This window comes from Lissotriton helveticus, chromosome 5_1, assembly GCF_964261635.1.
Source record: "Lissotriton helveticus chromosome 5_1, aLisHel1.1, whole genome shotgun sequence".
Taxonomy (NCBI): domain Eukaryota; kingdom Metazoa; phylum Chordata; class Amphibia; order Caudata; family Salamandridae; genus Lissotriton; species Lissotriton helveticus.
Window position 1 is genome coordinate 319,690,478 of NC_136065.1, and position 14,910 is coordinate 319,705,387.

Genomic DNA, 14,910 nt, shown 5'->3' on the forward strand with positions numbered 1-14,910 from the left:
GTCCATGCCTGACATAATGGTGCCAATTCTTGGTTTTTGGAAATCCGTGGCCTAGTGCACACCCCTGGTATAACAGTGGTAATTATTTGCATATTGTAAGGATTCTTGGCACTGTGTGGCCCACCCCAGATTTAATACTCTGTATAGTTTATTGGTGGTATTTCTGGGCATACTGTTTGCATTCAGCGCATGTGCCACTATGATGCCACTCTTGATTGACTGTGCCCCCCTGGCATAATGGTGGAAATTCCTGGTATATTTAGTGGGATCTACAGCATGATACCACATGACCATTGAATAAGGATTGTAATTTTGGCACATTAAAGGACTCGTTGCATAATGGAGCCCATAATGCTTGGCTTGGGTATAATGGTGGTAGTATTTGGCCTATTTTTAGCTTTTCTGACCATTGTCAACATATCACAGGATGAATGGTACAGATTATGGCGAAATATACTGTTTTATAGGAGAAAGGCCCAGTAGCCATAGTGTTGGTTGTAGAAGAATGTTTATTGATCTTTGCTTCATGTAGAAAGCGACGCTGTTAAGTAAGCTCAAGTCCAACATATAGTTTTAGGTAAGCCCCACCAGGAGAAGCATCCTTGCTGCTCAGCCCGCCCACTCCAACTAACTCTCTCGCAGCCACAGCAGGCACTCCAGCATTCCACTACATCACAATCACAGTGGCTGAGCAGCAGGAAACAGGTAACTAAGGGACAGGATGCATATTCAAGTCATAACACATCTCCTTCCCCTAGGGAAAACAATTAATATAAAACAATGATCCAATACCATAAGCACATGGAAATGGCATACAGGTTAAAACTAACTAACTGCAAATTGAAAGGACCAAAAATGGAAAGAAAAATTAAACAGTACTACAACATTAAATACATTAAAATTACAGCAATGTAGTACTATACAGGACATGGAGAATTAAGGACACCTCAGTGGTGTAACACCCTCACTCACACCCTTCTGCTCACAACAGCAAATTAAAAAGGGAGAGGATATAGCCTAACTGCTAGAGCAGTCAACCTCGGAGCTGGTGAACCGTGTTCAAGTCTTGGCAGGGAAGCTCAACATCCTGTGATTCTGGGCAAATCACTTAGGACCCGATGTAGGTAGCCAAATACCGGTGGGTAACGGCCGAAATTCGGTAATTTCGGCCCTTACCGACCGGTATTGGGTTTTTGAGATGTAGGTGGCACTTTTTAAGGATTCGGTATTTTACCGAATCGGTCATTTAAGGAATCCGTAAATTACCGAATTCTTAAATACCGATTCTGTAAATTACCGAATCCTGATATGTAGGGAGCACTCAAATGAGTGATTTTCCCATTTTAGGATTCGTTATTTACCACCAACTACAAGTTGGTGGTAAATAATGAAAACCTTTGAAAAAGCATTTTTTTTGCTTTCCCAACAGTGCCATGTTGCAGACATACATGCCCTTAAGGCATGTATGTCTGCAACATGTGCACCCATACACAATTGAGGGGTGCAACAGGGTGTCAAAGTGACACCCTGCCAACCTTCAATGTTTCCCCCAATTACCGAATCGGTATTTACCGATTCGGTAATTGACATTCATTCCTATGGGCCTCCAGGTCCATAGGAATGAATGGCAATTACTGAATCGGTAAATACCGATTCGGTAATTACCGAAACTTACCGATTCGGTAATTTTTTAAAGAAAAATTACCTACATCCCATTTGCCCGTTCTTAAATACCGAATCGGTATGATTCGGTATTTAAGAATCGGTAATCTGGGATTACCTACATCGGGCCCTAAATCTCCCCGTGCTTAACAAAAACAAGCATTTGCAATGAAATAGGACTCACATTTATGCGAGACCTATTGCATTGAAAACGGGAGTGCGGGCGGAGGGCAGGGAGAGCGAATGCACAAACAACAGGGGTGGGAGGCGAGAATGCACGGACTGTGGAGGGGGCGGTGGGGGAGAAGGCAAGGGAAGAAAATAGTTACTGTGCAACACTTGAAGTAAAAGGGCCAGTAGCCTTGGAAGGATACAAATAACAACATGGTCGTATGAGGAGGGACTAATAAGCCTAAAACTAATCGGAAGGTAGCATTTAGGACCTAAGCCAATTAAAAAGATGGGCGGAGAGTGGGCGGAGCTTCCACGAAGCTTTCACATATGCTGAATACAGGATGCCTGGCAAAGCGAGCAGGGCATGCGCTGCCACGCTAGGCTCGACCTAAAAATGAATGTGTCCATCTGTAATGCAACTGGTGCTCATGTAACGCACTCTGATACCTTCAGGTCTAGTTTGTGCTATATGAAAAAAAAAAACTCCCCTAAAAGAAAAACTCCCCAAAGTGCGACATTTGGACTAACTAGGGCACACAACCCTACACTCAACCCTAGGGTATATGACCCCACAACGCACGCACCTACTGTACACCTGACAGGACAAAAGTCTCAGAAAATGCACACAAGGGTACACAACCCTGCAAAATACACACAAACTGTACGCCTGACAGGGACAAAAAGTCTCAGACAACACACACAAGCGTACACAATACTGCAACGCTCACACATACTGTACGTCTGATGGGACAGGAGTCTCAGGCAATGCACCTCAGGCTACACAACCCTACAATGCACACAACATTTTCGCACACCAGATAGGACAATATATCTCAAGCAAACCATACAAGGGTACATGACCCTATAACAGAGTACACAACTCTACAATCATTCAGAATAACACATGCCACTCACCTTACAAGACAAGGGGTAAAAAGACATCCACACAAGCACGGCATAATGCACATAGGCAGGATATTAACCCCTTCGCTGCGGCGGCAATTCCGCTGCAGCGCTAGGGGGGAGGGGGGCCGTGCGGCGCTCCCATGCTCGTGACGGAACCGCTCCGTCACGAGCCTCGCGCGCTGTGCTTGTGACAGAGAGGTTCCGACACGGCCCTGCCCGCTCAATAGAACGCGCTGCGCCGCGCAGGCGCGTAATCAGCGCTGCGCAGGCGCGTAATCAGCGCCGCGCAGGCGCGCCAAGCGGGCCGTGACGGAACCGCTCCGTCACCAGCACAGCGTGACCGAGGCTGGTGACGGAGCAGTTCCGTCACCAGCATGGGAGGGGTTAATTAAAGCATTAATAAACAACCCTCTGCATGCAATACCATCATTCAGTAAATGTAGTAAATTCAGACCAGCATTTAACATCAACTCAAGCAGGAAAATCAGCATGGCCTAAATACCAACGCACTCAGAAAGAAAAGAAAATCAGAATTGTATAAAACAAACACACCTAGGCAGAAATCACACATGGCATGAAACAAAAACGTGGCAACTCACCCAGTATGGAAAGTAACTTGCAGTATAAGTATACATCCAAAATACCACCAAATTAATACACAGCATCAAAATATCCCATCCTTGTCGCCATTGTTGTATAGGAGAAAAGTACAGTAGCCATAGTGTTGGTTGTAGAAGAAGAAGGTTTATTAGATCTTTGTTTCATGTAGATAGCTAAGCTGTTAAGTAAGCTCAAGTATAGCAGAGAGTAGTAAGCCCCAACTGGAGCAGTATCCTTGCTGCTCATCCCACACACTCCAACTGACTCTCTCTCAACCACACCCGGCACTCCAGCATTCCATTACATCACCAAGCACTCCAGCATTCCACTACATCACATTCATACTGGCTGAGCAGCAGGGAACAGGTAACTAAGGGAAAGGAAGGATAGTAACAATCCAAGTCACAACGTATACCAAAGACATTCAGAAAGGTGAAGGGCCGAGATACTCAATATAAAATAATGTGTGTATGTATGTATGTGATGGATTATTGGTACTTGACGCCACAAAAATGGTAAATGTTGGAGAGATTGCAATAAAGAGGGGTCTGCTTTAGATGTGTGGTGGATATGCCTGGGCATACATTGTTCTGGAAAAAATATTGAGGCACATACAAAAAGGCTATGGGTCCTCGGTTCCATCTGACCATACCATGATAGTACCTGGCATCTGGCCATGGAACAGGGGTGGCTTTGGAGGGAGGACAGGACTATAATAATGTATATGTTATTCTTGGCTTAGCAATTAAACAAGAAATTGCGGCACTTTCGAAAACAAGTAATGGCCCTAAGGATACTTTCATCCTGGTTGCGCAGACTGTGAACATTAATGGCGATGAAAATGTTGTCATATGACATGAGGGATGAATGAAGGAAATTTGATATGTGGAAATCAGTGATTGATTACTTACAAGTCGAGACACCAATTCTGAAATGTCCATCAATGTTGAGGTCTCTGAGATGAAATTCGGCACCCGAGAAAGGCAATCAGTGGACCCCCTGAGATAACCTATAGAAGGCAGTGCGTAAGCATTGGTAGTGTATGCAATCAGTAATTTTGTGTTCAGGTTGATGTTGTTAATTTCTCCTTTTTGAGGGGACCCGGAGCCCGGAGGTATTATAAGGGGAGAATGAGATGAGAGTTGGGCTTTGTAATGTGAACCTTGAGAAAACCAGCAAAATATTATAATACAGTAAACCTACTTCTAATGGACGAATTCTTTAACCGTAAAATATTTTTCAGGACAATAGTTCTGCAAACATATTTTTTTCCTACAGGTGACGTTTTTCAAGATTGTGAATTTTGCAAATGTCATGAAGTCCACCGTTTGATAACTTTATAAACATTTGTAGGTGATATTCACAGTGGGTGACTAGGGATGTTGGACTCTAGTCTTGGTTCCTTATTCTTCTTTCTGGGTAGTCTTCTTTCCTATTCTTCTCCTTAGTAATACATCTACACCAACTGTATTCGCCTTTGCTTTAAACCCTAGCCTACATCTCCCGTAATTGCTCTCTTTTCTGCTATGCTCAGTTTTCATTTCTGTGTATCTTTTATAGGTGCATCTATGCGTGTGCAACCTTTTTTCAATAATTTGCATTAATGTTCTTTCTTGCAACTTTCACTCTGTTTGTCAATGCAGTTTCCCTCCTGCAATCCCATTGCCCAATCTCGCTTCTACTTTTTCTTCCATCTTGCTGCATAACTTCAGAACTACTTAAATTTTTTTACGTTCGCTTTTCTAGTACCTTGAGTTCCTCTATGCCCTTCTACATAAGCATCTGATGTTTTCCTCTCCTTGTGATTTTGACTATTTTCTAAATTATTATCCTATACCGTTTATTTGAACTCTTTACTATGTTTTGTCAACAACACTCTCTAGATTAATTGTGTATATTGTTGGTTCATCATTCGTTTTTTCAATTCTTTTCTCTCAAACTCATCTGCGCATAACATGGGTAGATGCATTGGAGAATGGGGCCAGCTAGTGGGATACCCGTGAGGCATGTGGTCATATTACCCGGTACGTGAAGCATCTCTACTGTAGCCCACCCCTCACTGTGCCATTGTTCAGCGGTTGCTGGTTTCTCTGCCATGATGCCCCCTATATGGTAGTTTTTCTAACTAGAAATAATCGACTGATTAGTAACTACACTGATATGTTGTGTGTTATGCTGTGGCACAGAAGAAGTGAATGCAATACCTACTAAGGAATGTCTTTGTGCTTTGTCTTGCAGCCACTGTCCAGAGCACGAGTGGGGATCCAGCTCTGTATCCTTAGGGAAGAGGTCCATCTTCTACCCATGGGATGACCAGCAGCAGCCTGCGGAAGACAGCTCGGTGGATGCCTGTGGCAGGGTTGGTGGAACCAGCATCATGCAAATAATTGATGGGGAGGCAGCCAGCCCTCCAGGAGGTGAACAGGAGGATGTTGACAGAGCACTCGAAGGTCCCAAGGAGACCACTCACTCCACAGAGGTTGTCCAGAAGAGTAGCAGCATGCTTAAAAGGTCAATGGAGTCTACCGTCCCTGCTGAGGCTGAGCAAGATGGCGGCAGAACACTGGGAGAGCAAACAGAGTCTATCAGAGACAGTGTACTGGACGACTCAGTAATTGCACCAAAGACCCCCAAAGGATATAGCATTGGAGCCTCTGGTGATGGAACAGAGATAAGATCCCAGGTAGAGTCTGTCTTGGTTCAAGATACCAGAAGTGCAAAACTTGTGGTTGGAGATGTCACACCGAGCCCAGGTTGCCCTGAATCCACCGCCCCAATGAGAACCTTGAAGGGTTTGCAGAAAACAGGAAGGGGAAGTGACAACAAAGAAAAGATTGGTTCAGTTAAGATATTTGGTGAGCTGGCCAAAAGCACCATCTCCAGCAACAAGCTATACCCCAGGGCAGCGGGAGGAGCAAAGAAGAAAAAGAAAAGGGGCCTGGTCCCTCAACAAAAAGGTGAGTGATAGCAGTCTAGGTCCACAATGGGGATGTAAGCAATGTCACCGCAGTCAGCTCAAACGATTGTCATTGCGGTCACGTTTGAGGCATTTCATTGACTTATCTTCTACAAATTAAGGATATGAAACAGGATGCCCAGCATTTGTGTCTTAACAGAGGTTACAATTCTATATATCTGTTTCACTTCGAAGGTTGTTGTTGATCTGTGTGAAACGAAAGGAGAGCAAATGATGCTCACTCATCAAATGCTAGTTGGGTAATAAGGAATATGCTTTATGGGGTTAAGTTCTTCCTGAATCTTGCTCCACGTCATACCGCAATGCTGCCTTCCTGACAGTGAGTAAATACTGGCTAGAGAGGAATCTTCATCGTGGGAGTTGTTATGCCGCCGTCAAACTTGTTATAGGTGAGTCTGACATGCATATTGTGTGCTTACTGTGGGTTTAAAGCCATATTAGAGGTTTAGTTTTCAAGATTTGTCTCCATGATAGCTCTTTGAGCCCTCCCTAAAATCTTTTGTGGGATTATCTCTGTAAGGTAACTCTAGGATGTAGATTTTTTTATCTCTAAGATATCACTAAGACCTGTATCTGATGTGGGCTTAAGCAGTTGTATCTACAATATTCTGCGAAACTTGCATCTAAGAAGTATCTTAGAAGATTGTAGTATTCTATACTCTGTATATTTATATTTCTTCTATTTCTATTTCTATTCTCTTCATCCCTTCTATTCTATCCTTCTATTCTAGAATTCACTCGGAATTCATTCTTCCTCTGGTTTCCTACTGAGCTAGTCTGCCCTTGCTGTGGGTCCTTTATTTACTTAATCTAGACTTCAAAATAAGTCTATTTAATTATAAGTATTCCTGTCTCCGGATCATTCCTTCGATGGTACATAATTTGGTACCAGGAGTGTGGTAAGAATATCATATTTCTGCCCACACACATTCGTCTTGTGCCTCGAGGATTGCTGCCCAGCTGACGTCAGGAGCTCCGCTTAAATCGGGACTTCAATCACATTTATTTGAAAAGCTGTCATAACCCGTCACGGAGCTTCCTACTAGCTGCCTAGATACTTTGTTTCCTTGGATTTTCTCTTCGGACCCACAGCGCACAGCCTGCCAGCTGACAGTTTATTTTGAAGCAGGTCTGTGACAATATTTATTCTTAACGCATCTGCAGCGCTCGTTAACATTGCGCTTTGACCTTCGAAATTATTATCTTTCAGGATTTCTGTTTATAAGTGTCTTTCATAACTCCAGCAGTTACACCAGCGCGAGCATGCTTTTGCTTTGAGGCATCTTTTAAATGTGCATTCTGAAACGCTTCTTCAGCTCGTGGAATTGCCCTGTTGCTCCTATCCCCTAGGGGGAACATCCTTTACAACACAACTTGTACAACGCACTACCATTACGACGCAACTTTTACAACGCAAGTTATTACAACGCATTGCACCGGGGGGGGCGCTCTAGGATAGGGAATAGTTTAATTACTATCCAACACCTTCCCTACTATCCACGGGGACTGGAGTTGGAATAGTAAATTAAACTATTCACTATCCAGCGCCCCCCAACGCAAGTCGTTGTAACGACTTGCATTGTAAAACCTGCGTCGTAATGGCATGCGTTGTAAAAGCATGCGTTGAAACGTCATACATTCATCTCCTATCAACTTAATTACATAATTTCTCAGCACATCATTGGTGTTCTGCCAAGTTCTTTCATTCCTGTTCCAGATTTTGGCAAACAGCTTGTGTTTTTTTGGAATCTTATAATACATCATCTGTAAAAGGAATTTTATGGAGGATTGCATTCTATAGAACTGTACATTCTACATTGTTTATTCCAAAGTGAGTGGTTTTATTTGGAACTCTACGCGCTCATTTTGGAATTTGATAAAAGAACTCTTGAATGGAATGCTAATTCTTTCTCCAAACAAAGAGTGTTCTTCAGCTTCTGGACCTTCAAAATGTGCTTTATGACATCATAATTCTACTTTGAAAGATTTATTTTCCTTCCACATCAGACTCTCAACATTCTTTATATTATTCATTTTATTCTAGAACTTCAGATTGATTTTTTTTTGTGAGATCACAATTTCACTTTAGTGCTACAAAATTTTACAATGTCTTCAGAAAGTGCCTTACATCCTCCACCATTTTTACAGAAACCAGGTAAACCTGAAATTGTTTGGAAACAATGGATAAACATTTTTGAGAACTATCTTGTCGCTATCGATGGAGTGGATTATTCACCTCAAAGGAAAAACGCTTTGCTTTACAATCATTTGGGTGTTGCAGCGCAGAAATTTTTTAGCACCTTACCACCCTGTCCTAGACCTTCTGGTGATGGCACATGGAATTTATACATTGAGTCTAAAGCCAAATTAAAAAAGCAATTCTCTGATGAGCCAAATGTTATGCTGGAAAGACATAGCTTTTTCAAAAGAAAACAAGGAAGTGATGAAACTGTTGAAGAATATACCGGTGCTCTCCGAGTTCTTGCTTCAACTTGTGAATTTGAAAATAATACTGACACTGCCATAAGAGATCAGTTTGTTTTTAATTGCTTTTCAAAAAAGATGCAAGAACGATTGTTGACTTGTCACAATCCATCTCTTTCAGAAGTAATTGACATTGGGAAAAGCATTGAGCGTTCCATAGTTTCATCGCAAGCTTTAGCTGGAAATGAAGGGCATTCACCTATTTCATATATTTCTGAGAATGCTGAGTTCTCTATTTCAGCTATCAAAGTTAATAAAGATTTTAAAATTAGTTTTTGCTTTAGGTGTGGTTCTAAAAACCACATTGCTAATTTTCCTTCATGTCCTGCTTTAGGTAAAAAATGTGGTAAGTGCAAAAGGTCAGGTCATTTCCAGGAATTTTGTAAATCTCGTCGCTTCTATAAAAATCCAAATCAAAATGTCAGAATACATAGTGTTGAATTAGAGTCTCCTGTACAGTCTTCTCTCAACCCAGTCTCTGATCATTCTGTTCCTGAGTGCACTAATACTTTTTCCAACATGCTCTTGTCTATTGATGAACCATCTGATTGTGAAAAACCATTGTGTCAAGCCCTCATCAATAATAAATCTATACAGGTTATGGCTGATTCGGGTGCCCCTGTTACTCTATTGGCTAAAAATACCTTTTTCAATGTTTGGGATCACTCCATACCATTACAAGCTCCTGATATTTGCCCAAAAGCTTTTGGTGACAAAGATATTGATCTTCTTGGTTTCTTCGTTGGCTCCCTTAACATTCTTGGTAGATCTACTGAAACCAAGATTTACATTGCACTCAAAGGCAGAGACTTGGTTGGTTGGAGAGGCTCAGTCAAATTAGGTATTCATTTGAAACCTGGTCACAAAAATCCAATTGTTTTAGGAGACCTTCCTATTTTATCTATTGATAATGATTCTTCTCCTATTGATTTACTTAAAAAAGAATTTTCTTCTGTCTTTAGTGATAGGATTGGTACTATTAAAGGTTTTGAACATGTTATCAAACTTAAATCTAATGCTACACCAGTCACTCACAAGATCAGACCAGTCCCTATTAGTTTCATGGACGATCTAAAAAAACAATTGGAGAGACTCGTTGTAGATGGTGTCATCACTTCAACTGACTCCTCTCAGTGGGTATCTCCTATTGTTCTTGCGAAAAAGAAAAATGGGGATCTTCGTCTTTGTGTGGACCTCAGGTCTCTAAATCACAATATTGTCCTCGACTGTCATCCTCTTCCACATATACAGCAAATGCTTGCTAATATTGGTCATGCTAAATATTTTTCTAGCATTGATCTTCATTCTGCATACCACCAGATATCTCTTAACAATGATTCTCAAGACCTCACCACATTTGTTACACCTTTTGGAGCTTACAAATTTGTGAGGCTGCCGTTTGGCTTAGCTTTGGCAGCCTCAGTTTTTCAAAAGGTCATGGATGTTCTTTTTACAGATATTAAAAACATTCAAGCATATCAAGATGACATTCTTGTTTTCACAGAAACAAAGGAAGAACATTTACAAATTTTACATAAAGTCTTTTCTATCTTAAACTCGAGAGGGGTCACGGTTCAACCTGAGAAATGTAAGTTTCTGGTTGAGCAAATTGATTATCTGGGCAATACCATCACTCCAGAAGGTATTAAACCTAAATTCTGCAATGTTGAGGCTATTGTTAAAGCTCTGCCTCCTTCTGATAAAGATACTCTTAGATCTTTCTTAGGTCTTTGCGAGTACTATGCTTGTTTTGTTCCTGAATATTCTACTTGTGTCCAACCTTTGAGAACTCTGCTCAAGAAAGGTACTAGTTTTGTTTGGTTAGATGATGCTAGCACTGCTTTTCAAAATATTAGGAAGTTGGTGGTCAATGCTCCTGCGCTTAGTCCATTCGTTCATGGGCATCATTGCACAGTTACTGTTGATGCCAGTCTGAATGGTCTTGGTGCAATTTTTGGACAACAAAATTTAGATAAGGATCACACAATTTCTTTTGCTTCAAGATCTTTATCCAGTGCGGAGTCCAAATATTCGACGATTGAAAGAGAGGCTTTGGCCTGTGTCTGGGCTGTTTCCAAATTCAAAACGTATCTTTGGGGTAATTCCTTTACCTTGTACACAGATTATAAGCCTCTTGTTTATATCTTACAAGAAGATGGTTTGGGCAAAGCTTCTGCTCGACTTGTACGCATCTTATCTAAACTACAGGAATATAATTTTACCATCAAGTATATCCAAGGTGGTAAGAATTTCAGGGCGGATTGTCTCTCTCGACTTCCATTACCTTCAACTGATGATGTTATTGATGAATTTGACTGTGTTGTAGCTTCCATTGCTGCTTCTTCTTCATCCATTGGTGTCATATCTGAAAAAGACTGGCTTGAAGCTACTTCTGCAGATCACGATTTAATGAAAGTTTCTGATTTCATTGTCAAGGGATGGCCTCCAATTCGAAATGTTCCACGTAATTTAAGATCTTTTGCACAAATTTCTTCAGAATTATCACCAGAAAAGGGCATATGCACTAGGAATGGCTATATTATTCCTCCAATTTCTCTTAGGAATAAACTCATTATGATTGCACATACAGGACATTTAGGAGTCACTGCTACTTGTAAAAAAAACTCAGGGGAAATTACTGGTGGCCTTCTCTTAACGCTCAAGTTGATTCTTTTGTTGATTTGTGTCCTCAATGTGTTGTCTCTGACAAACATTGGAAGACGACACAAAATCCTCTACGTCCTGGTTCTTTGCCTGAAGGTCCTTGGTTGAAAGTTGCCTTGGATTTTGCTGGACCTTTTAATCTGTTACCTACCTCGTCAAGATTTTTATTGGTCCTGATTGATTATTTCTCCAAATGGATTTATTTTTCTTTTGTTGAATCAGCCTCGACCAATTCTGTTTTGCAATTTCTCAAAAATGTTTTTTTCCGCTGAAGGTCCTCCAAGAGAGCTTGTTACGGACAATGGTACTCATTTTGTATCGAGTGCCATGCAAGATTTCTTAAAATCCATGGATATTAAGCATGTTCAAGTAGCTTTGTACAGTCCTGCTGCTAATGGACTTGTTGAGAGAGCGAACCATTTTCTCAAAGAAGGGGTTCAGACTGCTCTATCCTCTGGGTTAGATGTGAATCTTTTTCTTAAAAACAAGGTCAATGCATATCACAACTCACCTCATTCGACAACTAACTTCACTCCATTTGAGTTGTTAAGAGGTAGAAAATGTCGCTCTTTGCTTCTTCCTTCTTGGTTGGAGCGACATTCTTCCAATTCCTCTTCAAGATATGCCACCAATTTTGATAGAGATGCTCTTTTACGCAAATCTGTTGCTCTAGCAACAAGCCTTTTCAATGCAATAGGTCTCGCATTATTAAAGTTTGAGCTATTGGTGTTGCATTATTTTGCAATGCCAAAAGCTCAAACTTTAATAATGCGAGACCTATTGCATTGCAAATGCTTGTTCTAAACTGGTGTGGACTCCTTTTATAGTGTTTTTACTGTGTTACTGTCTGGGTATGCACAAATACTTTACACATTTCCTCTGAGATAAGGCTGACTGCTTGTGCTAAGGTGAGAAGGGGTTATATTAGCGGTGTATTCCCCTTACCCTGACTAAAATAAGGGTCCCTACTTGGACAAGGTGCAAACCTCTGCCAACTAGAAACCCCCATTTCTAACAGTCGCCTATTATGCAACTTGTTACCTTTTGAACTGCACTGCATTTAACACTTTGGACAGTTCCACAAAAGTTTGAAATGTGTTCTCATCTGCTAATTCAGAAACATCAAGATGCAATGACCTGCTCTGCCATACATTTCAAGGCATTCACACTGCCTCTTCTGCCCTTCACGAAACTGCATGCAAACTGCCCCTTCAGTCAAGCACTGTCATGCATGAAGACTGAGGTTTACATCCATCCAGGGCTTTAAGTGAGATGGAAATATTGGGGGGGGGTCTCTCGAAGGGGCGTGGTCAATGTAATTAAGGGCGTGGCTTAAAAACATGTAAGCTAAAAAATCTGTGTTTAGCATAGTGTGCCGCTGGTCTTGAATTTTGCTGTTTCTGTCATTGCATCCAGATATATGATACAACAAGTAACATCATAAATACAACAAGTCAGGACTATTGGCTTTGTCACAGGTTGTTAGTTGCATAAGATAAATAAGCAGCAACTATGGCTTGTATATAATATTGAAAAAGCTTCCTCTTAAAGCCCTGGTGACACCACGACAATGTTGCTGCTCCTGAGATTCAAAAACAGAAGGGAATTCCATAGAGAAAATGACTCTCTTTAAAGGATTTCCCTTCCCCCTGCAGCGCTCAACTGGCATGACATCATGCCGTAACTTGTGTACTAGTGAGTAGTGGGCAGTGTGAGCGTGGGCACATTCATGTGCCTGCTGTCAGTGCAGTGTGGGGAAAAAATGGGACACAGCCCAATAGAGAGCCGTTACGAGGCCCCCTTTAAAAAAAAAACTGCCGGTGCTCAGCACCAGTGAGGCCTGTCCCACTGAAAGCCCTGCGTCCATCGTCGTTATTTAAACACATAGGGGCAGATTTACAAGCACGTTGCGCCACTTTTGCATCATTTTTAACATGGGAAAAGTGACGTAAAAGTGGCACAAGGGCCTTGTAAATCTGCCCCATAGTATTTCCCTTGGCCACAGCTTCACATTAGCTGTCCCTAAGAAGCTGCAGTTAATGAAGAGCACGTTGCCAGCCCTGACAATAGAGTTCGAAGGCGCAGCGCTGCATAGACTGAAGCCACAGTCCACAGTACCCGCTTTATCTTTTAATCAAACCCTCGTACTTATGGGATAAGTCGGTGCTCTGCAGGCAGGAGATTACCTGACTTGCGCTGTAACTCCTGATATAGGCACCGGACCAGGGACGTAGGTTTCATTGATGCAACAGGTGCAGTGGCACCGGGTTCTAGATGCCTGTGGGGCCCAGGGAGCCGTGATTATTGCTATAGTTTATAATTGAAACAACAGTCAGATGCAATTCCTTCCTTGCACTAGGGCCTGTGACACACTGGCTGCGCTGTGTTCTCCTAACATGAACCTCAGAGCACCAAACTGCTCCGGTGACACAAGTTATGATCCGTCAGACATTCCATCAAGTAAACCTCCGTTCCTTTCAGAGGCGCGGGAACCGTGTTCTGTGTGAATTCCATTGTTTGCCAGTCCCCGCAAGACTATCCACTGATGCTGCCAGTGTTGCAGTGCTGAGCATGATGGACGCCGCAGTAAGCAGCTGCGTGCCGCGTTGTTTCCTGTGGAGCAGCACATGCTCCAGTCAGAGCGCGGTTGCTGTGGGCTGGGGAGTCAGCGCCATTTTACAGGTGTGGGAGGGGCCGCGCGAGAAGGGAGGCCTGGTCCGACTTCTAGTTCTCGACCTATCGTTCTGGGCACTCGTTTCTACCCGTTGCTCGCAAACTGTGTGATATAGGACATGGCGGCTAGGATCCTATGCCTGAATTTCTTAACAGAAAGCCAGAAGCGCTGAGAGAGTGAGCGTCATTGCTGAACAGAAGCTCACAGAACCAGTCGCACAACTAACCAGGCAACCAACCCCAGATTCAAACGAGCGCAGGCGGGCCCGCTGCCCTTGTACCTTGTACCTTCTACTTCCATGGCCCTGGTCTGCCCGCTGTCCTCGGGCTCGGGTCGTGCGCAGCTGATATTAGACCCGGGTCCTTGTCCGTACTCTCTTTCCGCGGTGGGCGGGCACCCGCGCGCTCGCTCAGTGCGTAGGAGGGACACACTGGTCCTTGTTCTTTCGCTTTCGCAGCTGTATAGGAGGCCGAGATGGGGCACGCGCCGGCAGTCAGTCAGACAGACAGACACACCGAGCGCCATGGAGCCGCCGCTGCTGCTCACCGCCTGCCTCCTGCTGCTCGGCAGGGCCCGCGCCGACCTCTCCGGTGAGTGTGAGGAAAGAGGGGGGGGGACATCTCACCCCTGGGCGGGTGGGGGTGGCGGCGGCGGCAGGCAGGTGGGCGGGGGGTGTGTCTCTGTATGTGTGCGTTTGTGTGTGTGTGTCTGCGTGCGTGTATGTGCGCTCATGTGTCTCTCTGTGTGTGTGCTCGTGTGTGTGCATGCG

The 14,910-nt window shown here is 43.1% G+C and overlaps 1 protein-coding gene across 1 annotated transcript in view; it reads left to right on the forward strand.

Moving 5' to 3' along the window:
* TTLL10 (tubulin tyrosine ligase like 10) overlaps positions 1 to 14,910 on the forward strand; it is a 389,096-nt gene that overhangs the window by 134,304 nt on the left and 239,882 nt on the right. Inside the window, exon 2 of the mRNA XM_078642368.1 lies at positions 5,581 to 6,299. Coding sequence (XP_078498494.1) covers positions 5,581 to 6,299 — 719 coding nt within the window. The remainder of the gene's footprint in view (positions 1 to 5,580; positions 6,300 to 14,910) is intronic.